The 24,037-nt window shown below is 40.0% G+C and overlaps 1 protein-coding gene across 1 annotated transcript in view; it reads left to right on the plus strand.

Moving 5' to 3' along the window:
* The window catches only part of LOC127422036 (protein furry homolog), a 96,633-nt gene that overhangs the window by 28,653 nt on the left and 43,943 nt on the right, over nt 1–24,037 (plus strand). The window contains exons 8-26 of the mRNA XM_051665366.1: nt 3,190–3,358; nt 3,554–3,646; nt 3,781–3,879; nt 3,974–4,075; nt 4,169–4,272; nt 5,906–6,014; nt 6,318–6,404; nt 6,485–6,656; nt 10,508–10,640; nt 11,122–11,229; nt 12,616–12,871; nt 12,957–13,139; nt 13,246–13,332; nt 14,888–15,147; nt 15,617–15,806; nt 15,930–16,054; nt 17,940–17,997; nt 19,306–19,397; nt 19,496–19,668. Of these exons, the coding sequence (XP_051521326.1) occupies nt 3,190–3,358; nt 3,554–3,646; nt 3,781–3,879; nt 3,974–4,075; nt 4,169–4,272; nt 5,906–6,014; nt 6,318–6,404; nt 6,485–6,656; nt 10,508–10,640; nt 11,122–11,229; nt 12,616–12,871; nt 12,957–13,139; nt 13,246–13,332; nt 14,888–15,147; nt 15,617–15,806; nt 15,930–16,054; nt 17,940–17,997; nt 19,306–19,397; nt 19,496–19,668 (2,600 nt within the window). The remainder of the gene's footprint in view (nt 1–3,189; nt 3,359–3,553; nt 3,647–3,780; nt 3,880–3,973; nt 4,076–4,168; nt 4,273–5,905; nt 6,015–6,317; nt 6,405–6,484; nt 6,657–10,507; nt 10,641–11,121; nt 11,230–12,615; nt 12,872–12,956; nt 13,140–13,245; nt 13,333–14,887; nt 15,148–15,616; nt 15,807–15,929; nt 16,055–17,939; nt 17,998–19,305; nt 19,398–19,495; nt 19,669–24,037) is intronic.

Here is a 24,037-nt window from a genome sequence, read left to right on the forward strand (position 1 = left end):
GACCCGTCTAGAGGCCGGCGGCTGCATGCCCGTTGCCAACAGCGCCCCAGCCCGTTTTGGAGGCGTCTGTCGTGACTACGACGCGCCTGGAGACCAGTTCTAGAGGAACACCTGCTCGTAGAAACGAGAGGTCGGTCCAAGGGCTGAAAAGACGGTGACAGACCGACGTAATGGCCACGCGGTGTGTCCCGTGGCGCCATGCCTGTCTCGGGACTCGTGTCTGGAGCCAGTGCTGAAGCGGCCTCATATGCATCAACCCGAGCGGGGTGGCCACCGCCGAGGATGCCATATGCCCCAAGAGCCTCTGAAAAATTTCAGTGGAACCGCTGTTTTCTGTTTGAACGCCTTCAAACAGGCCAGCACCGACTGGGCGCGCTCGTTCGTAAGGTGCGCCGTCAAGGAGACTGAGTCCAACTCCAAACCGAGAAAAGAGATGCTCTGAACCGGGAGGAGCTTGCTCTTTTCCCAGCTGACCCGAAGCCCTAGTCGGCTGAGGTGTGAGAGCACCAGGTCCCTGTGTGCGCATAACACGTCTTGAGAGTGAGCTAGTTGAGAATGCGAATGCTCACCTCCCTTAACGGGGCAAGGGCAGCCTCTGCGATCTTCGTGAAGACGCGAGGAGACAGGGACGGGTCTACCGGCGCGAACCAATCTTGATGCCGGACGCTCGCTAGAATGCGTCTTTGCGTCAGCATCTTGATCGGGAGTCTGTGTAAGGCCCGGTTCAGTACTCGCAGGTCCAAGATTGGCCGCAACCCACCGCCTTTTTTCGGTACAGTGAAGTAGGGGCTGTAAAACCCCTTCTTCATCTCGGTTGGAGGGACAGGTTCTATCGTGTCCTTCCGTAGGAGGGTAGCGATCTCCGCGTAAGGTAGCAGCCTTTCTGTCTTTCACCAAGGTGAAGTGGACACCGCTGGACCTGGGCGGATGCCCGGCGAAGTGAATCGCGCAGCCGAGTCGGACGGTCCGGACCAGCCCTCGTGACGGACTGGAAAGCGCAAGCCATGCGTCCAAGCTCCGCGCAAGGGGGACCAAAGGGACAACGTCATCGGATGTACCGGCAGGTGGGGCCTCGCGGTGGGGCGGAGCTCGAGGTGCCACACCACATCGTGGCCGTGCTGAGTCCGAGGACATCGAAGCACTTACCTGGCTCCTTGTGACCACCCCCGGAACAGCCTGGGACGGGGGAGGAAGAGGCCTGTCCTCGTGACCCGTGGAGACTGTCACATCGGGGGCGGATTTGTGCCACAGCTGGGTGCTCAGGGCGGGAGACCGCCGCTTGAGCGCCAACCTGCCAAATGGAGTGGTGGACTGTGGTTGTGATGCCAGCCGTACACACCGGATATGTGACCCAGGGAACAAGGAAACCACTCTTGCTGAGCTCTTGAGTACTGCAGCCACTTGGGCATGCAGCGCAATTAAATGCAAAAGGTAACAAAAAGATGAAGATCTGCTTACCAGCTCCAGAGCAGCGGGTTTCGTTATCCCTGGGTCGCCCGTCTCAAGGGTGCTTTGAAGCCTTTCACGGGTTCTGGGCGGCCGCGAGACGGGTGGCGTCTGCTTCCTGCGGTGGGCTCCACGCCGGGCAGTCACCGCAGGGGGACGCCCTCGGCGATGAGTAGATGGGGTGCGGGATCTTGAGCCGCGCCGGGGCAGGATAAGCCGGCTAGCATCCATCTACTGCTCTACCATCGAGAACTGCTGGGCAAAGTCCTCGACGGTGTCGCCGAATAGACCCGCCTGGGAAATGGGGGCAGCAAGGAATCGTGTCCTGTCGGCCTCACCCATCTCGACCAGGTTGAGCCAAAGGTGGCGGTCCTGGACCACTAGTGTGGCCATCGTCCGCCCGAGAGACCGCGCCGTGACCTCCGTCGCTCGGAGAGCGAGGTCAGTCGCCAAGTGCAGTTCCTGCATCAATCCCGGGGTGGAACTACCCTCGTGCAGTTCCTTTAGCGCCTTGGCGGACTTGCAGGAGAGCCATGGCGTGCAGGGCGGAGGCGGCTTGTCCAGCGGCACCGTAGGCTTTGAACGTCAGAGACGTGAGCAGTCACACGCGTGAGCAGTGCCCAGACACGAAAGACAGTGATCGTGACCGTTAGAAGGCGAGAGATAACGAGCACAACCAGGAATAACACACAATCGGAAAAGCATCTTTAAAAAGACGCGTCTTTAAAAAGACGTTCCGTGTGTGCGCTCTTTTAGAGAAATATATACTCTTTTAGAGGGGAAAAATGCTCTTTCAGAAAATATACTCTCTAGTTTTTCTGCCGAAGCACCCAGGGGCATTCTCTGCAGTGCACCAGTGCAGAGGAGGGAGAAGCCGCTGAAATGCGCCGTCAGATCCAGCAGGTGAATGAACAGTAGTATTCAGCTCAGCGAGCATGACCGTTCGGCTCCGAAGAGAAAATCTGAATGAGTGGTTGCATACCAGCTCCTTTTATACCCGTATGTTCGGGAGAGTGGCATGCAAATACCACTCACCAATTTTCATTGGTCTTTTATCAAAGACCAGAGGTGTCTCGGGCTCCCAAGAGTGACCCCTAGTGTCACTACATCGACACCAACGTCGAGTGAGTGACAGATAGGGAACAAAAGAGTGTAGCAGGGTTTTCAATACTCATACACAAGCAAGGAAAGTTCACGTGTGTTCACAGTGAAAAAAGATTTATGACTTGCTGTGTCGAATATTGAAGGATTCACATGTTGTGCTCCAAAAACAGGCTCAACCGTCACACTGAATACGATAAGCGAAGGTTTATATACAGTAGATTATGTATCAGTATGTATATTGCATCTATTACCTTATTTATATTATTTAAATAGTATGTCAAGTGTGTTTGCATGCATTTCTTTCTCAGTGGATTGTGGGTTTGAGGTGGGGGTGGTGGGGGCCATATGTCCTCAAAGGTTGAAAATCCCATGGACAAGATAGTGCTCTTTGTTAGTGCTTGTGTAGAGTGTGTCCGTTGATAGTCTTATTAGAAACATCTCTATTTTTTTAATATTTATTCCAAAAAAGAGCACCTGACAATCAAATGGGAATCCACCCCAAATTATTACAAAAATAATGGAAAAGGTGTTGGAAAAGTCATTAAAAAAATTATTTATCACAAAATATTGGAACCCTGTTTATACCATTTTGCATTTATCTGTCAGTCATACTGTATACTGGTATGTTTCTTTTTGTAGATTTCCTGCTGTAAAAAAGAGGTTCATGAGTGAGCTAAAGGAGCTCCGCCAGAAGGAGCAGAGCCCCTATGTCGTTCAAAGCACCATCAGCCTCATCATGGGTGTGAAGTTTTTCAGAGTGAAGATGTATCCCGTAGAGGAGTTTGAAGCCTCCTTTCAGTTCATGCAGGTAATAAACCAAAAATGTTAAGGCCTTACTTTCATTCACAGCGCTACTAGATTGATTTATATTTTTTATTTAATTATTATGTATTTATACTGAATTTGGAGACTCTCTCAATGAAATCATACTCAGAATAAGGTTTAGCTTGAATGTGAAAGCTAACCCTCTGTTGCACTATGTTGTGTTCCTTTTTTGTCACAGGAGTGTGCACAGTATTTCCTGGAAGTGAAGGACAAAGACATCAAACACGCTTTGGCCGGGCTCTTTGTGGAAATTCTAGTTCCTGTTGCAGCGGTTAGAGAAATTTAATTAAAATCTCGCGATACTCAACCACGTTGTATTATTTACATGTCTTTTGCACATTCTATACCATCTGAAAAAATATACTTTATTTAATGTTCAGTTCATCCTGTATACTATTACTGTAGGCTGTCAAGAATGAGGTTAACGTTCCTTGTCTAAGGAACTTTGTGGAGAGCTTGTATGATTCCACCTTGGATCTCTCAACGAGAAAAAAGCATTCTCTGGTCAGTTGTGCTTTCAAATAGAATAGTGTTTCAGCCTGTCTGAGAAAATACATTTTGATCATTACTGTATGTACCAATGTCTTTGGACTGTTAGGCTTTGTACCCGTTGGTGACGTGTTTGCTGTGTGTCAGCCAGAAACAGTTCTTCCTCAACAGATGGCATGTCTTCCTCAACAACTGCCTCTCCAATCTGAAGGTATGTGATTCAAAGCATTCTGCTAGATTTAATTCATTTTCCAACTAGAAGTGCAACCAGGATAGCCAGGATAACTATGCTTCCTCATTACAGAGCAAGGACCCAAAAATGGCACGGGTTGCGCTGGAGTCTCTCTACCGACTCTTGTGGGTCTACATGATCCGCATTAAATGCGAGAGCAACACTGCGACGCAGGGGTAAGCATGTCCCTGAAGCATTGTGTTGAGCTATATACTGAGTCAGGATTGCGGACTGAGGAGAAAACTGATTTTATTTAATACAGGCAATCTAATGAATGCCAGCTTTCTTGGTGGAGTTTGGAAGGGCTGTAAAAAAAAAGTTAAAACAAGCATCTATACCCTGCCCTTCCCATGGCTTCCACTCCAATCAACCGTGCATTGACCGCACCCCTCAGTCCTTCTCAGTGGTAGCAGGGAGTCGAGTAAACAAGCAATCTATTACAGTCGTCGTGCCTCAGGCGAAGGGGTTTAAGGCTTGGTAATTACTGAGAGTGTTGCCAGAAATGGGTGTAGAAAGTAGGGAGACTGGTGGTCATGGGTGATGGGTGTTGGAATGCCAAGATGGTCCAGTGGGAATTGAAGTCTTGGCAAACTCAACTATATACAGTACACACCCATGTTTTGGCTTCAGGGCCAGAACTGAACTGTGAACAAATGTTGATATCTTATGTAGCTAATCCATAATAGATTGATCAGGATTATCATAACATGTAGTTGACCTTGTCTGGGAAAGGGTATACAAGCCCATAGAGGATTTCAACACCAGGAGGGGAAGTTGTGGTAATATTTTTTGGAATACTAGCATACTGCATACTGTGCAGTATACACTTTCCTGTTGATGTTTTTTTTTTTAATAGTATGTGAAACAGTACACATTATGCAATGATAAAATTTCAAATAGTAGTATGCTTAATTTTTGTCACATGATCTTATGTAAGTCTTTAAAGGAATTTTCTGTGTTCTATACAAATTAAGCTCAATTAACAGCATTTGTGGCATATTGACAAAAAGTTAGACTTGCCTCTCATTTATTTAAGTAAAAAAAGAGGAACAAATTGCTGTTACAGTAACACACTTACAATGTAAGCGAATGGGGCCAGTCCATAAATGCTAAAATGCACATTGTTTCAAAGGTATACCCATAAGTCATAAATGTTATACATATTAACATGATTTCAGTGTGATAGAATTGCTTACAAACCTTATGTGTTTAAAGTTATGTCCAGTATTACAACTTAGTTGTCATGACAACAAAAACCTGTTGTCCCGGTTTTGGATATAACTTTACACAGATAAGGTTAGTAGTAAGCAATTTATCACACTAAAATCATGTTAACACATATAATGACATTACTTCAACCATGGTTCATTCGTCACACTGGAATTTGCATCATAGGATACAATTTTCCCACGCAGTATTTCCTCCAGGTATTTCATGCATGCAAAAATTTTGCTCACTGTGCAAATTTACATAATGTATACTTCAGAAATAGTAAGATTTGGATGGAATTATGCTATTCTGTACATAACCCCAGTTTTGTTTTTTGTACATTTAAAAGGAAACCAACAGCTTACCAACAGCTTAAAGGCACCAGTAAGCCCAAAGAGGTCAAGTCTGACTTCAACCAAGCTCTATTTAATCTTAAAATAAAAGTGATTTCACATATAGGGCAAGCTAAGATCTGCCACTGTAATGAAATGCTAATTATAACAAGTTATCTGTGTCAGTATGCTTTGACTTTCTTTTTGTGTATGTGTCAATTATTGATTCTTAACTTGTTATTGGTTAAAACTGGAATCTCGCCCCCAGACGCCTCAACTCTATTGTGACGACCCTGTTCCCTAAAGGATCTCGTAGCGTGGTTCCTAAAGACATGCCTCTCAATATATTCATTAAAATTATCCAGTTTATTGCACAGGTATGTCTGCAATGTAATGACAGACAGTCATGTCTAAAAATAAGACCCAATTGTAAATCTGTTGTTGGCTGTTAAACCATAATACAAGACTAAACTTTTAAACTCTTGTTTGTTGTGAAAACTAGTGTGTATACTGTATGTCTATAGACCGAATGTTCTGTTGTTACCAAAATAAATCTGCAGTAATAGATTAAATTCTTGCATAATTTGCAACACTAAGTTTTCAGTATTCCTGATGCAGCATGTATGTTAAAATATTAACATTTTGAATACTACACTTCCTCATTGTCTTTTCTCATATAGGAAAGACTTGACTTTGCAATGAAAGAAGTCATTTTTGACCTATTGTGTGTTGGGAAACCAGCAAAAGCACTTAGTCTTAATCCAGAGGTAAAGTATTCATCAAATAGATTTAGTAGCTTTATGTCAGTATAGCTCACTTACTGATGTCATGTATTTGTGATCTTTAGAGAATGAATATAGGTCTTAGAGCATTCCTGGTCATTGCCGACAAGCTGCAGCAGAAAGATGGCGAACCCCCCATGCCTAACACGGGAGCCTTGCTACCATCTGGGAACACGCTACGGGTCAAAAAGACATACCTGAGTAAGCATCTCTCTGATGAGGAGGCAAAAGTTATTGGTAAGTTAGTAAAAAGTTAATATTTAAGAAGAATTTTTAAACCTTTATGCTCTGAAGTTGTTTTTTAAAGATTTCCTGTTTAAGTGGCATACCCAAAATTGAAGTCTTACAATGCGAAAAAAAAAAAAAAAAAAAAAGAGCCAAAATACTTTTGTTCTTATTTTTCTTATTTAACATTATATATCTCTGGGTGTAAATAAGGTGGCTCTGAAAAACTGCTTTTGTTTTATTTTTAAATCATGTACACTGTATCTGAGAAAAATTGTGTGTTGGTACGACAAAGCATTTACAAGTTATAGCATTACAAAAATAATTTTTCATAGTGTCCAGAAGCCTCTCCAAACAATTAAAACATAATAATTGTGTATAAGTACTAATTACACATGCAAGCACAACAGTGACTAAAGGTATGCATAGCACAGAGACATGATTTTAGTAATGAGATTTCACAGAATGAGTGCCTTTTGACTCAATGAGTCTGTGTCATTTACATGGCGCCATATCCGGGTGGCCATATGTAACATTTTGCTTCATGTTGATTATCTAATGATCTTTTTATCCGATTACTTTGTGTGAGGGCTTGTATGAAATGTAATCACCTCATCTAAGTAATGGTATGTGATATTTTATGTTCTGTTTGTTTTTCGTGAAGTTATAACTGAAAACGGAGCAAATAAGCAACACAAACATAATTGTCAAAAACATATACTTAGATATTATTTTCTATATTTTTGTCTGTAAGTAAAACAAATGGGCTGGTTGCATTCTACTCTTTGATAGCTTTCCAACAACATATGACACATGGCTATTTGATCAGTTTGATGTTTTTACTAATTGCAATAATATGAACAGTGCAATAAAAAAAAAAAAATTGACATTATCAAAATGGAACACTTCTGATTTGTCTGCAAATTTCAAAGCACTTGCTCAGTTTTTTCATAAACTTTCATAATGCCTGCATGAATTGGGAAGTAGAGCTTCTAAGCTTTCAAACAATACCTATTTTGTGTTGGTCAAGACAGTAGTTATTTATATTTTGACAATTATAATTTGTTCCCATCCAATCTTGAAAGGTAAAAAAATGCCCTCAAGAATGTGTTTGTGGAACTGAAAACTTATTTTTACAGTGGCTCCAGAAGGTATTTGGACACTTAAGCCACGCTTACTGTAAAAGGTGAGAATGTCATTGCATTAAATAACATGTTAAACCAAGTAGGATTAGTTTAAAGAAAGAGAAGCGTGAACAAAGTTATTAAGCCAAAGATTTCACAAATAGAAATGTATTAGGATTTAAATGATAAAACAATAGATATACTGATAAAAATCAAGACAAAAAGTACAATTGTTGTTTTTTATACGTGGAACATGTCTGTAGTGAAGATAAGTGAAGCTAGTTCTGAGAAAAGGTCTAGAATCATTTGTTTGCAGATGTCAATTAGCTTGATATTTGGTAACCAATGCAATGACATTCATACATTTTTAAGTGTGGCTTAAAGGAATATTCTGGGTTCAGTTTAATTAAGCTCAGTCGACAGTATTTGTGGCATAATGTTGATTACCACATAAAATAATTTCGAATCATCCCTCCTTTTCTTTAAAAAAAGCAAAAATCTAGGTTGCAATGAGGCACTTAAAATGGAAGTGAATGGAGACAGTTTTTGGAAACAGAAATGTGAAGCTTATAATTTTATAAAAACACTTACATTAATGTATTATTTGAGGGTTTTGGGGTTTGTTGACATTACATCATCATGGCAATGAAGTTGTAAAATTGGTTATAACTTTACATAGAAAAGGTTGGTTAGTAAACTCAGCAAAAAAAGAAATGTCCCTTTTTCAGGACATTGTATTTTAAAGATAATTTTGTAAAAATCCAAATAACTTTACAGATCTTTATTGTAAAGGGTTTAAACAATGTTTTCCATGCTTGTTCAATCAACCATAAACAATTAATGAACATGCACCTGTGGAACGGTCGTTAAGACACTAACAGCTTACAGACGGTAGGCAATTAAGGTCACAGTTATAAAAACTTAGGACACTAAAGAGACCTCTACTGACTCTGAAAAACACCAAAAGAAAGATGCCCAGGGTCCCTGCTCATCTGCGTGAACGTGCCTTAGGCATGCTGCATGGAGGCATGAGGACTGCAGATGTGGCCAGGGCAATAAATTGCAATGTCCGTACTGTGAGACACCTAAGACAGCACTACAGGGAGACAGGAAGGACAGCTGAGTGTCCTCGCAGTGGCAGACCATGTGTAACAACACCTGCACAGGATCGGTACATCTGAATATCACACATGGGGACAGGTACAGGATGGCAACAACAACTGCCCGAGTTACACCAGGAACGCACAGTCCCTCCATCAGTGCTCAGACTGTCCGCAATAGGCTGAGAGAGGCTGAACTGAGGGCTTGTAGGCCTGTTGTAAGGCAGGTCCTTACCAGACATCACCGGCAACAACATCGCCTATGGGCACAAACCCACCTTCACTGGACGAGACAGGACTGGCAAAAAGTGCTCTTCACTGACGACTCAAGGTTTTGTCTCACCAGGGGTGATGGTCGGACTCGCGTTTATCGTCAAAGGAATGAGTGTTACACCGAGGCCTGTACTCTGGAGAGGGATCGATTTGGAGGTGGAAGTTCCATCATGGTCTGGGGTGGTATGTCACAGCATCATCAGACTGAGCTTGTTGTCATTGCAGGCAATCTCAACGCTGTGCTTTACAGGGAAGACATCCTCCTCCCTTCCTGCAGGCTCATCCTGACATGACCCTACAGCATGACAATGCCACCAGCCATACTGCTCGTTCTGTGCGTGATTTCCTGCAAGACAGGAATGTCAGTGTTCTGCCATGGCCAGCGAAGATCTCAATCCAACTGAGTACATCTGGGACCTGTTGGATCAGAGGGTGAGGGCTAGGGCCATTCCCCCCAGAAATGTCCAGGAACTTGCAAGTGCCTTGGTGGAAGAGTGGGGTAACATCTCACTGCAAGAACTGGCAAATCTGGTGCAGTCCATGAGGAGGAGATGCACTGCAGTACTTAATGCAGCTGGTGGCTACACCAGATACTGACTGTTACATTTGATTTTGACCCCCCCTTTGTTCAGGTACACATTATTCCATTTATGTTAGTCACATGTCTGTGAAACTTGTTCAGTTTATGTCTAAGTTGTTGAATCTTTTATGTTCATACAAATATTTACACACGTTAAGTTTGTTGAAAATAAAAGCAATTGAAAATTAGAGGACGTTTCTTTTTTTGCTGAGTTTATGACACTAAAATCATGTTAACATGCATATTGTCTGTTTTGTGGCTATACTTTTAAAACTGAGTATTTTAACATTTACTGATTGGCCCCATTCACTTCCATTGTACGAAAGTGCCTCACTGTAACCAGATTTTTGCATTTTTTAAGGAAAGGAGGAGCAAGTCAAAATAATTTTTTGTGGTATTTAACATTATGCCACAAATGCTATCGATTGAGTTTAACTTGTATTGAACCCGGTTTATTCCTTTAAATGTCCAAAAACATTTTGGGCCCATGTTATATCTGTAATTGCTGTAGTGATTCCATTTTAAAACATTTGAGAACAGATTTGGACATGTATGTGGCCCTTTTTGACATTTGATAGGCACTTGTTCTCATTAATATTTGAACATATAAGTACAGAATAAGTTAGAAAGCATGAGAGCAATACAAGCTTTGGCAAAAACAAACAAAAAAGTCTTATTAATGGTGATGTTGATATTTTTTCATAACTCAAAGAACTGAAGTGATTGTTGGAAAATGGGACCTTTGCATTAAAGTTTTTCACTGTCTTTTTGCTTTCGGCCACTCAGGAATGTCCCTCTATTACCCCCAAGTGCGGAAAGCTTTAGACAACATCCTGAGACATTTGGATAAGGAGGTTGGTCGCTGTATGATGTTGAGTAACGCACAGATGCTGAATAAGGAACCTGAGGATATGATCACGTATGTGACACATTACATGATTTGTGATGATTTATATATAGCTAAATTACTGTTTAAATCATAAATATTTGAAACCGACTGGTAACTTAGACTTTGGAAGCTTTATCCGCTAAGTACAAAAGTACAAGGAAGTTCACATGATGCTGGTGTTGACATAAATGAAAAAGAAATAAGAAAGGAATGAAATACACATGATATATCCTCATACTCATCCAATATTGGCACACAGTCAGGTTAGGAGAATCATACTCAAAATTATACATTGAGATTGATTGTCCTGGAGTCTGCACTCAAAGACTGTCTGTCTCTACAGTAGCATTTGTCTTTGCACCCTGTTTGTCTCTGTCCAATATTGTCTCATCTGGTGTATCTGACTCTCTGCAGACACCTGTCTGATTCAGTTATCCAGCTACACATGTTTTACAGCCTATTATAAGCACTAACTTCTGTTCCAACTAATGTGACCTCTCTACATTGGCAGGGGCGAGAGAAAGCCTAAAATTGACCTCTTCAGGACATGCATGGCTGCCATTCCACGCATCCTTCCTGATGGCATGTCCAAGTCAGAACTCATAGACCTTTTGGCTCGGTGAGTGTGTGTGACGTATATATCTGATGCGAGAATGGGTGTGTGTCGGAAGCATTTGCTTAGACGAATTGCCCAATATGGTCAGGTTTCCAGAAAGCTTCAGTAACATGATCTCTCCAAGCCCTCAGCTTGAATACGATGTCCCAGTGCAATCTGAGACAGGGTTGGTCTAATCAGACTTAATTCTTCATGTTTAAGCCATTAGGTCAGATTAAAGTTGATCTCGCTGTTAACTTCCTCAACTGGGGCTGTGGAGAGACTTCTACACTGTAATGGAAGATCTTGGAAAGTACAGTGATTATAAGGCCTGGTGCACAGCACTATTATGATATGTCTGGGAAAAATGTTTTAAAAAGGAGAATTTTTTGATTCATAGTGTCCGATTCAAACTCTTCTAGAACTGCTAAGGTTTTCAAGATATTCTGCACAAATGCTTGCAGGGTAAGCAGTTGTAAAATTAAAGAAAAGCTCTTTTAATGTTCAAAAACTGTTATTCATTGGTGATCCTCTTTTTATGTCTTCTCATATATTTATTCTGATATTATAATTATATGCTGATAATCAGTTTGACCAATATTTTTAACAGATATTTACACTTTTCCACTTATCTGTTGTGAGCTTACAGATAAAGGTAGACAGTCCAAAACAAAGATAAACTCAAGTAGTTTACATAGTGTAAGACAAATTATGTAAAGTCTTCAATTTTTAAATACTCAAAATGTTAAGTTACACTAATGAAAGTGAAGAAGAGTCTTGGACAAGTGTAATTTGCCAGTAAAATGTGTTGTAACACCTTAAAATAAGGTTCTGTTAGGTTTTGTTAGCATTAATTAACAAAATTTGTTAACATGAACTAACAATGAACAATACTTTTACAGCATTTATTAATCTTGGGTCATGTTAATGTCAAAAGACTGTATAGTAATACATTTTTAAAATAAAATTTGTATATGTTTACATTAGTTAATGCACTCTGAACTGACATTAACTAATTATGAAAAATGTTATTTTAATTAGTTAACATTAACAACGATGAATAAATTCTGTCAAAAATAACTATTAACTAATGTTAACGAATGGAACCTTATTGTAATGTGTTACCATTAATTATTTGTTTACTTTGCACAATATTAGTCTCATAAAGCAGGCTGTTTACCTTCAGAGGTTTGTGATTAATTAGATCATTTTGTCTAAAAGCATTAATAAGATTAAAAGTATCGGCAAAAAAACCTCTATATACTGTTATATTGCAACCTGGTCGCCATGCCCATAAGTCCTCAATCCAGTTACATTGTGTTTATTGTACCTAAAATCATGTACTTTTTTCAGTATAAGCCAACTGTGGAAACCACTTTCCAGTTAATTCTGTCTGGCTGTCTTTTACAGGTTAACCATCCATATGGATGATGAACTGCGCCTTATAGCTCAGAATTCTTTACAGAGTCTACTGGTGGACTTTTCCGACTGGCGAGAGGAAGTTCTCCTGGGCTACTGCAGCTTCCTGCTACGTGAGGTGCAGGACACACACCAGACCCTGCTGGACTCCTCACTTAAACTGCTGCTACAATTACTTACCCAGTGGAAACTGGCCCTGCTAAGCACCAGCAAGAGCCTGGACACATCGAAGATCTGCTCCACTGAAGTAAGGGGCCAAGAAAATCTTGTTTTAGTGTGGGAGTTTTACCTATATGGATAAAAAATCACAAAAGCGATCTCTCTAAATTTAGTTGTTACAGAGTAACTCTGGCTCCAGGCTGCCTGCAGAACAGACCCCTCACTCTGCAGTTCTACACGCTGTTGAGGGTCTCAGTCTAGTGCTGCTGTGCTCCTGCCAGACCGCCACACGCAAACTAGTTGTTTCCATCCTTCGAGAGGTCCGCCAAATCTTCCTCACTATCGGACAGACTGAAGTAAGAGCCAGCTCCTAGAGTCAGCCCCAAGTAAAGTCAATTCAAACATATTTGAATGAATATACACTCAGTTTATGGTTACTTGTTGTCTTTATTCCTTACACAGGATGATGAGAGGCCATTGATAGATGTTCTGGACAAACTGATTCCGGTGGTGCTTGAGAGCTTTGCCAGCGTGGCAGTGGCAGACTCGGTGAGTGCCTCTCTGTTCAGTGTTTTGCGGTCTCACTCACATGTGCTCAGGAAGTCTAGGAAGATATCACTGAAAACACTCTGTAACTTTACAAAGTTTCTTCTGTTCTGAGCACATGAAGTTAAAGGAATAGTTCACCCAAAAAATTTTATTATCTCATTATTCACTTACCCTGGTATTCACTTATCCCAGATGTGTATGACTGTCTTTTTAGAAGAAACTAGAGCTCTGTCAGGTTACCTGATAGAGCTCTATCTTCTAAACATCTTCATTTGTGTTCTGGGATGGCATCAGAGTAAGTTAATAATGAGAGAATTTTCATTTTTGGGTGATTCCTTTGAAGCTTAAAGGTCTGTGGTTAAAGCTTCTGAAAAGAATGAACAAGCACCACAACATTATAAAACTAAATTTCAGAACACACATCCAACACATTGCATCCCAATATATTAAACTATATATTAAACATGACATTTGAAATATTCATGAATGAAACTATTTACTCACGGTTTTGCAATCGGGTCCAATAGTGTTTTTAACTGACCATCCTTCAATAAAAGTTCCTTTGCAAGGCTTGAATTGTTTTATGACTGGCTCACAACCAATCCACGCTTATATGAACTGAAAAAAATGCATATACATAGTCCAAAGCACGGTGAACAAGACACACACACATACAGTATCATCCTGCACTGAGGCACACATCTCCAGGAAATGCATCAAAATGGTCAAAGACATCCATCTAGTGCATATTTACATATACCAACAATTCAAAACATCGCAGATGGGTGCAAGAACGCGTCCAAGACGCATTTGTGCTCAAAACAGCAAGATGCAGTGCAGGTGAATTAAACAGAATAGGGTCTCCTTTTCTTTTAAAAGCAGCGCATGATACATGACAATGGTCAAAGATGTCTGTTTAGTGCATGTTTATATACAAATTCAAAATAGTCCAGACGTGTCCCCTTTGTTGTATAGGAATAGTTAGTAGACCACACTAGTCTGTCTGTCCTGCTCTCTCTCTGTTTGCAAAGTGAGCACCAGTGGGCGGGGCCAGGGGTGCGATGATGTAAATATGTGTTGATGTTGTTGCTGTAGAGGGGGTCATGAATTAATGTGCCCCCTAGTGACATATGGAAGTCGCAGAAGTAGAGAACGAGGCAAAAACACAGCTTGGTTTCAATAAATGCTTTATTGCATTGGGGATTAAGTTTTGAGTTCTGAAATTTACATTATGTTTTTATAGTAGAATGACCTCTTACTGTATATGTCAAAATATCAAGGAAAATTTTATTCCACATGACATGACCCTTTCATTTTGAACATGCATATTGTTAACACATTTGAAACCTAACAAACTTCTTTATCTAATGCAAAGACATTATTGCATTTTAACTGTGTCTTAAGTGTCCAACTACGTTTTATGGGCACAAATACAAGTCATTATTCTTCAGAAGTATTTTGGCTACTCCTTTATCAGTTGGGTTTCCTATCTTTGCCTTGGTGAAATGGCCTCCATGATCTCTCCCCCATGACCCCTCCTTCCTCTGCCCTGCAGGCGACTCTCCCCGCTGGGCAGACGGCAGACCTGCAGTGGATGGTGGAGTGGAACGTATCTCTGGTTGGCAGCCACTATGACGTGCGGAGCCCGTCTTGTGTGTGGATCTTGGCTCAGTCTCTGAAGGAGCCCTGGGCTCTGTGCCTCTTTAGTCTTCTGAGACAAGAGTACCTGCCCAAGCACTGCCCCACAGCGCTCAGCTACGCCTGGCCCTATGCTTTTACCCGCCTGCAGCTCCTCATGCCCTTACTGGAGCCCAGGTGAGGGGTGGATAATACATTTAAAGAAGTCTTTGACCTTTTAAATGGTTCTCATTGAGAAGTTCCTCTGTGTATAGGTCTCTATTTTAGCTGCAATTATAGTTGCAGCCCTATAGGTTATGTAATCATGTGAAATCTAAGTAGACCAGGCTTTAACTTGCACTCAATTTGCAGGAGGTTTTTAAGCATGAACTATCTTCCTTAGTTTAAGCTCTTAATGGCTTTCCACTCTAGCTATACTAAGTGGTGACTAAGTTGGTCTGCCCATGATAGCTGACCCTGTACAATCCTCTTTGGGTTACCCTTCTTTTTTCATACATTCATAATAAAAGAGGGTCACTCAACACAGGTAAAATTTTGTTGTCCATCCCAGCTGTCCCATTTTAACAACTAGTACAATGCTGACTGTTCAGAAAACCTTTTTGTGAAAACAGTCATTTGTTTTCAGTCAAGTGTTTTAATCTTTTAGCAACCCAGCTAATGCTAAGAAGACAAGCTCGTCTGGTTCTGCAGACAGCTATGTGTCTCTCTGGAGAAACTACCTGATTTTGTGTTTTGGGGTGGCCAAACCCAGCATCATGAGTCCGGGTCATCTCCGAGCCTCCACCCCTGAGATCATCACACCCAGCACAGATAACAACAGCAGCTATGACAATAAGGTGGGTGGAGCTTCTTTCAGATAACACCATTTCATATCTATTCTAACTTACTTGAAGTTTGTGTCATTTGAATTATTGATTGATTTATTCACTAATTGATTTCTTCCACTTTTGGTATATTAGATTCTGGGAACCCCATCTGTCGCTTGGCTCCTAAAGCAGTTGGTCCCTTTAATGCGTTCAGAGAGCATTGAGATCACAGAATCTTTGGTGCTTGGATTTGGCCGCACAAACTCACTTGTTTTCAGGTATTATTTAGCATATTTAGAGGGGCTTAATTGAAGATCTTTTAATATTTTCTCACATGTGGCAAACTCAGAAACCATTGTGGATGTTTAAATGGGTGGAACTCCCACAAGATGTCACATTTTCCTAGTGCCATTAGATAATACAAACGTATTGAAATAATTTCCACTTCTTTTTCCACATGGTGATTTGGATGTTTTAAATGTCAGCACAGCGAGATTTTCTCAGATAAAATGTCATGAGCAGCACATTTCTGGTGTTTTGATATTTCAGTGATACCTCAGCTGTGTGCTTGTCATACCTTTGAATTCCTTATCTTTGATAAGGTAAAGCAAAACTTCCCAGTATGTATTTGATGTCATAAATGTCCTGACAAAGAATGCTATTAAAATTTTACTTATGGATCCAGTTTACTTTATAATTCCATTAATTCTGTTATGTTACCACACTCTGATAGAAAACTAAAACAAAAAAATATATATTTTTGGACTCCATGTGAATTCCCAGCCATTTTTATTAGGGGTTCATGCCTGAAGGGCTAGAAACCCTATTGTTTTTGTCAGGATTTTTATTATTATTATTATTCTGCCCTAAAACTGATCGTGCAGACCAAACCATAAGGCCTAGAGACTTGAAAATTTCAGGGTTGTTAGTACTCTGGTTGGCTAGCTGTATGCATGGAATCGGCCTGATCGGCCCATAGGTGGCGCTATAGTGAACAAAAATAAATAAATCACATTTTGGGCCATAACTCTTGGGCCGTAAAGGCTAGAAACAAAATTTGCCCCATAATTTTCCCGCCAAATTAAAAACGAACTATTCTAACTAGTCTAACTAGTCGAAGCTAAATTAGTGCAGAAAGATTCCCAATATAAAAAGATATCAAAGGAATTTAGAAATTTTGATTCTTTGTCAAATGGTACGCCAAAACGTATGTAGTGGGTGGGGCCACTTTTACTAAACGGTTATAACTCTTTTATATAGGGTTAAATAAGGCCGATCAAAATGAAACCTGGTAGGCCTATTTGTCTCTTGGCCCAAGAGATTTTACATGTGTGTAAATCATTGTATATACTGCTGTGTTTCACAAATAAACACTTTATTCATACCATACTGTAGATCTTCTCATTCTGAATAACTTTGCCTCAAGTAACACTGGTGTGAAAAAACGTTCATTAAATACTTGAGATTATTTTTTTAAAACTACTTTTTCGAACTAGTCCTAGGCCGTTCGCTCGATCGGAACTAAACCAGTGCAGAAAGATTCTCTGGAGTCCCAATATCAATACTTAACAAAAAAGTTAGAACATTCCATGCACCATTGCAACAATACAACAAATTGTACGGAGTGGGCATGGCCACTTCCTTAAAAGGTCAAAACTCTTGAATGGAATGAGATATCATCGCCAAATTTAAAACACTGATGTAGGAGGTCAGTCTGAGCACATGAAAATTTTTTCCCACTTATGCATCTTGGTGGCGCTGTAACAGTCAGGAATGTAAAAAAATACCATATCTTTTTGCTTCCTAACCTGATGTTTCTAAAAACGAAGGTGCTGTATAATTGTTTTAGGTGCTAGCAGACTGTCTATTTAATACTTAATATCTGTTACATATGTAATTAAAGGACCTTAAATCTATCATTTATCTTTTAGTTTATTGCTGGTAAAATAATTTGAGATCATCCATTAATTTGAACAATCATACAAATCCTCTCCAAAGCATTGACGAGAATTCATATTACAGTACATACTTTTGTCTGCCTTTTTATAGTTCTTGAAATCAGAGAAGTATTTATGGGAATAGCAATTATTGCTCTATAAACTGTGGCAGCACAGTATTGATTCTTCAGTCTCATTGATTTTGTATTTGATGGGTCTTGTACAGAGAGCTGGTTGAGGAACTGCATCCTTTGATGAAGGAAGCTTTGGAAAGGAGACCTGAGGTCAGTTCAATTTTAATGTACCAGTAGAGCAGTTGGAATGTGCCATGACTTTTGTTGTAAATGATCTGCTCAAGTGATACATAAATGTTTCATAAATTAAATAACACTAAATCTTACACTAACAAAAGTGTACCAAAGTACCATTACCATGTTTTTTGGATGTGTACCATGGTAATACCATGTTTTTTGGACATGTACCATGGCCATACAGTACCATATTTTATTGTACATGTATCATGGTAATACTGTTTCTTGTACCTGTGCATTACCATGGTAATACAATGTTATTTGTATTTGAACCAAGGTAATACCACATTTTTGTTGGACATGTACTATGGTAATACCATATTTTTTGTTCATGTGCATTACCATAGTAATACAATGTTTTATTGTACATGTACCATTTTAAAAATATTTTTTTTTTGTATATGTATCATGGTGATACCATATTTCCGTAAATGTACTACAGTAATACCATGTTTTTGGACATATTCCATGGTAATGCCATGTTTGTTTGTTTTTTTTGTATATGTGCAGTACCATGATAATACAATGTATTTTGTACACTGTATGTACCATGGTAATACCATGTCTTTGTTGGACATGTACCATGGTAATATCATGTTTTATTGTGCATGTTCCATGGTAATACCATGTTTTTATACTTCTGCAATGATAATAAGTTTTCTGTACACATACCTTGGTAATACCATATTATTTCTACTTCTAACATGATAATGCCATGTTTTTAGACAAATACCATGGTAATACCATATTATTTGTACTTCTACCATGATAATGTCATGTTTTTAGACATATATCTTGCTAAAGCCCTTTTTTTTTTTTTTTTTACTTCTACCATGGTAATTATGTGTTTTCTGGGCATGTCCATGGTAATACTATGTTTTTTTTTTTGTACACCTACTATGGTAATACCATATTTTTTGTACTTCTACCATGATAATACCACATTTTTGGACAAATATCATTGTAATAAAAAAATGTTTTACTCCTACCATGATAATATCATGTTTTTCGGACATATACCATAGTAATACCATGTTTTTGACATGAATTCTGGAAATACTATGTGTTTTGTACATGTAACATTATAATACTATGTTTTGGACATGTACCATGGTAATACCATGTATTTGTACTTCTTTTGAATACCATGGTATTACCATCTTATACCGTCAGAGGACCATGGTACAGCCACTGTACTTTTTTGTATGTCTAAACATACTGTATGTGATATCAGGATGTGGTATTTTTATTTTCTCAGAAAGTCTCTTGTGTATTCTCCAGAATAAAAAACGTCGAGAGAGGAGAGATCTGCTGAGACTCCAGCTCCTCAGGATCTTTGAGCTGTTGGCGGACGCTGGTGTGATCAGTGACAGGTGAAAAGGATATTATTATGGATTATGTTCCTCCATCACCTCTCATTATGAACTCTCAGGCTTAAAAACATGAAATAATACCTCTCTCTGTGTCTCAGCACTAATGGTGCTCTGGAACGGGATACTCTGGCCCTGGGTGCTCTCTTTCTTGAGTATGTGGATCTGACCCGGATGCTTCTGGAAGCTGAGAATGACAAAGACATGGAGATTCTCAAAGACATCCGAGCTCACTTCAGTGCCATGGTGGCCAACCTTATACAGTGCATCCCAGGTAAAGAGAAAGCACAAGAGATTTCACTTATGTAACAAAGTTAAATTTTCCAATTCGTTGACGTCATCAATCCCTCCCCCTAGCCCCTTGGTTCCTTTCTGGTTTACAATGCACAATTTTTACAATCCAATCAGTTCCTGATGACTAAAGTTATGTCCCGCCATACATTTGTTCATGTTAAATAATCTGTTTCTCTTGGTACTGCGTCAGATAGCGTAAAAATTAAAATGGGCTATGGCCTTTATTTCATGTTTGCTTTAATGCATGACATTTTTTTTTTATTATTATTATTACATTTTTTAGAACTATATCATTTTTCAGTGTATATCTTTATTTTTCATGTATCATGGGCTGGTCAAATTTAAGTCAAACAGTGACTCACTTTTATGTAATTTCTCCTCATTCATAAGTCACTACAATTCTCCAAAGACTTCATAATATTTACAGAACAGCAAGTTTGTTCATCATGAATAGTCATGAATAGTCATCATGTTATCCTTCCTGCTTTTAATATTTATTTCCCACATTTAAAGTCGAGACATCATACTGACTGTCACGAAGTTGCATCTTGCTCTGGGAAGCATTCCACGTTTTCTTTGTTGAGGAAATGGAATTTGTTGCTTGGAGACAGTGTATTCAGTCACAGGACTCCTGACTTCGAACTTGTTCAGACTCTACCCAGTGAAGAAACTGCCTAAAATAGATGTAGATTAGATGAAGAGCCATTTCATGGGCATATGATTAGTCATACTATGGACCATTATTGCTCTGTTCTCCCTGAAAAAGGTAAAACTGTTAGAAATGTTCCAAATTGTAAGGAACTATTTAAAAATATTTTACATTTAAAGGGATAGTTCACCCAAAATGTAAAATTCTATCATCATTTACTCACCCTCATGTTGTTCTAAACCTGTATGACTTTATTTCTTCTTTGGAATACAAAAGGAGATCCTTGAATGGAAAACAAAAGATGCAGTGGAAGTGTGTGGTGACTGAGAATAACATACTGCCTAACATCTCCTTTTTGTGTTTCAATGGAAGAATGAAAGTCAAACAGGTTTGGAACAACATGAGGGTGAGTAAATGATAATGTGCAATGGATCAACCAATGGCATGGGTTTGAGGGTGGGACTATCTCTTTGAATGACCAGTGGCATAAAGGGGGTATGTTGGGGAAGCCTCTTTGAAAATTGACATTATTTTTTGCAACTTTGGTGACGCTAGCGGGGCAGAAATTACACACTTCACATTTAAAGTACAACCCCAATTCCGAAAAGTTGGGACATTATGAAAAATGCTAATAAAAACAAAAATATGTGATTTGTCAATTACATTCACACTATATTGAAAGCACTGCAACTACATATTATATGATGTTTTACCCTGTGAATTTCATTGTTTGTTTAAAAATGTACAGTAATTACAAATCATCTGATTTGTACATGCTCCAAAGAAGTTGGGACAGTCGATTATTCTAATAACACTCGTTAAGCATTTGGGCACTGAAGACACATGTTTGTTAAGTTAAGAAAATGGAATTTCCCCCATTCATCCATTATGTAGGTCTTTAGCTGCACAATTGTATGGGATCTTCGTTGCCGTATGGTGTGCTTCATAATGCACCACACATTCTCCATTGGAGACAGGTCAGGACTGCAGGCAGGCCAGTCTGGCACCCATACTCTCTGCTTATGCAGCCATGCACTTGTAATCCAGGCAGTATGTGGTTTGAAGTTGTCCTGCTGGAAAATCAGGTATGTCCCTGGAAAAGATGGTACTGGATGGCAGTATATGTTGCTCAAAATTTGTACATATCTGTCTGCATTCATGGTGTTCTCATAGATGTGCAAATTAGCCATGCCATGGGCACTGACACACCCCTGGCCCATACAGACACTGGCTTTTGAACCTGATGCTACTAACAGCTTAGATGACCCTTTTCCTCTTTGGCCTGGATAACATGACGGCTGTGTTTTTCAAAAACCAGAAAAGGATTCTTCAGACCAGACCAGTTCCACAGTTCCACTGTTCTACTTTCCATCTAAGATGAGAAGTCGGCAGTGCTTCTGGAAGGTGTTGATGTAGTGCTTCTGCTTTGCATAGTAAAGTCTTAACTTGCATCTGTGGATGCAGCAGTGAGTGGTTTTGAGTAACATACAGTGCATCCGGAAAGTATTCACAGCGCTTCACTTTTTCCACATTTTGTTATGTTACAGCCTTATTCCAAAATGGATTAAATTCATTATTTTCCTCAAAATTCTACAAACAATACCCCATAATGACAACGTGAAAGAAGTTTGTTTGAAATCTTTGCAAATTTATTAAAAATAAAAAATGAAAAAAATCACATGTACATAAGTATTCACAGCCTTTGCCATGACACTCAGAATTGAACTCAGGTGCATCCTGTTTCCACTGATCATCCTTGAGATGTTTCTACAACTTGATTGGAGTCCACCTGTGGTAAATTCAGTTGATTGGACATGATTTGGAAAGGCACACACCTGTCTATATAAGGTCCCACAGTTAACAGTGCATGTCAGAGCACAAACCAAGCCATGAAGTCCAAGGAATTGTCTGTAGACCTCCGAGACAGGATTGTATCGAGGCACAGATCTGGGGAAGGGTACAGAAAAATTTCTGCAGCATTGAAGGTCCCAATGAGCACAGTGGCCTCCATCATCCGTAAATGGAAGAAGTTTGGAACCACCAGGACTCTTCATAGAGCTGGTCGCCTGGCCAAACTGAGCGATCGGGGAAGAAGGGCCTTAGTCAGGGAGGTGACCAAGAACCCGATGGTCACTCTGACAGAGCTTCAGCACCATCTCTGCAGCACTCCACCAATCAGGCCTGTATGGTAGAGTGGCCAGACGGAAGCCACTCCTCAGTAAAAGGTAAATGACAGCCTGCCGGGAGTTTGCCAAAAGGCACCTGAAGGACTCTCAGACCATGAGAAACAAAGATTGAACTCTTTGGCCTGAATGGCAAGCGTCATGTCTGGAGGAAACCAGGCACTGCTCATCACCTGGCCAATACCATCCCTACAGTGAAGCATGGTGGTGGCAGCATCATGCTGTGGGGATGTTTTTCAGCGGCAGGAACTTGGAGACTAGTCAGGATTAAGGGAAAGATGAATGCAGCAATGTACAGAGACATCCTTGTTGAAAACCTGCTGCAGAGCGCTCTGGACCTCAGACTGGGGCGAAGGTTCATCTTCCAGCAGGACAATGACACTAAGCACATAGCCAAGATAACAAAGGAATGGGTCCGGGACAACTCTGTGAATGTCTTTAAATGGCCCAGCCAGAGCCCAGACTTGAACCCAATTGAACATCTCTGGAGAGATCTGAAAATGGCTGTGCACCGACGCTCCCCATCCAACCTGATGGAGCTTGAGAGGTCCTGCAAAGAAGAATGGGAGAAACTGCCCAAAAATAGGTGTGCCAAGCTTGTAGCATCATACTCAAAAAGACTTGAGGCTGTAATTGGTGCCAAAGGTGCTTCAACAAAGTATTGAGCAAAGGCTGTGAATACTTATGTACATGTGATTTTTTTCTTTTTTTTTTCGTTTTTTGTTTTTAATAAATTTACAAAGATTTCAAACAAACTTCTTTCACATTGTCATTATGGGGTATTGTTTGTAGAATTTTGAGGAAAATAATGAATTTAATCAATTTTGGAATAAGGCTGTAACATAACAAAATGTGGAAAAAGTGAAGTGCTATGAATACTTTCCGGATGCACTGTAGGTTTACTAAAGTTATCCCAAGCCCATGTTCATTATATCCATTACAGATGAATGCTGTTATTTAAGACAGTGATGTCTGAGGGATCAGAGATCACATGCATTCAGAAGTGGTTTTCGTCTTGCCCTTTACACACCGAGATTTGACCAGATTCCGTGAATCTTTTAACTATATTGTCCACTGTAAAGGGTGAAATGCCCAAAATCCTTCCAATTTGTTGTTGGGGAACATTGTTTTCAGAGTGCTGGATTGACAAGTCTTGAACAATCCTTGCTCTTGAAGGACTAGGCTGTTTTTGGAGCCTCCTTGTACAGTATACAGTACTATGACACAATTGCCTGACCTGTTAAACATCTCCTGTTTCACATCGCCTTGTTATTTCAACTCGTCAAATTGTTATTAGTTTTAAATTGCCCCATCTCAACTTTTTTGGAGCGCATTGCAATCATCTGATTTGAAATTAATGTACATTTGAAAAAAACAATGAAATTCACAAGGTAAAACATCATATAATGTTTAGTTGTAGTGCTTTCAATATAGCAAAGGGTGAATATAATTTACAAGTCACTCCTTTTTGATTTTATTAGCATTTTTCATACTGTCCCAACTTTTTTGGAATTGGG

Source organism: Myxocyprinus asiaticus, chromosome 31, assembly GCF_019703515.2.
Source record: "Myxocyprinus asiaticus isolate MX2 ecotype Aquarium Trade chromosome 31, UBuf_Myxa_2, whole genome shotgun sequence".
NCBI lineage: Eukaryota > Metazoa > Chordata > Actinopteri > Cypriniformes > Catostomidae > Myxocyprinus > Myxocyprinus asiaticus.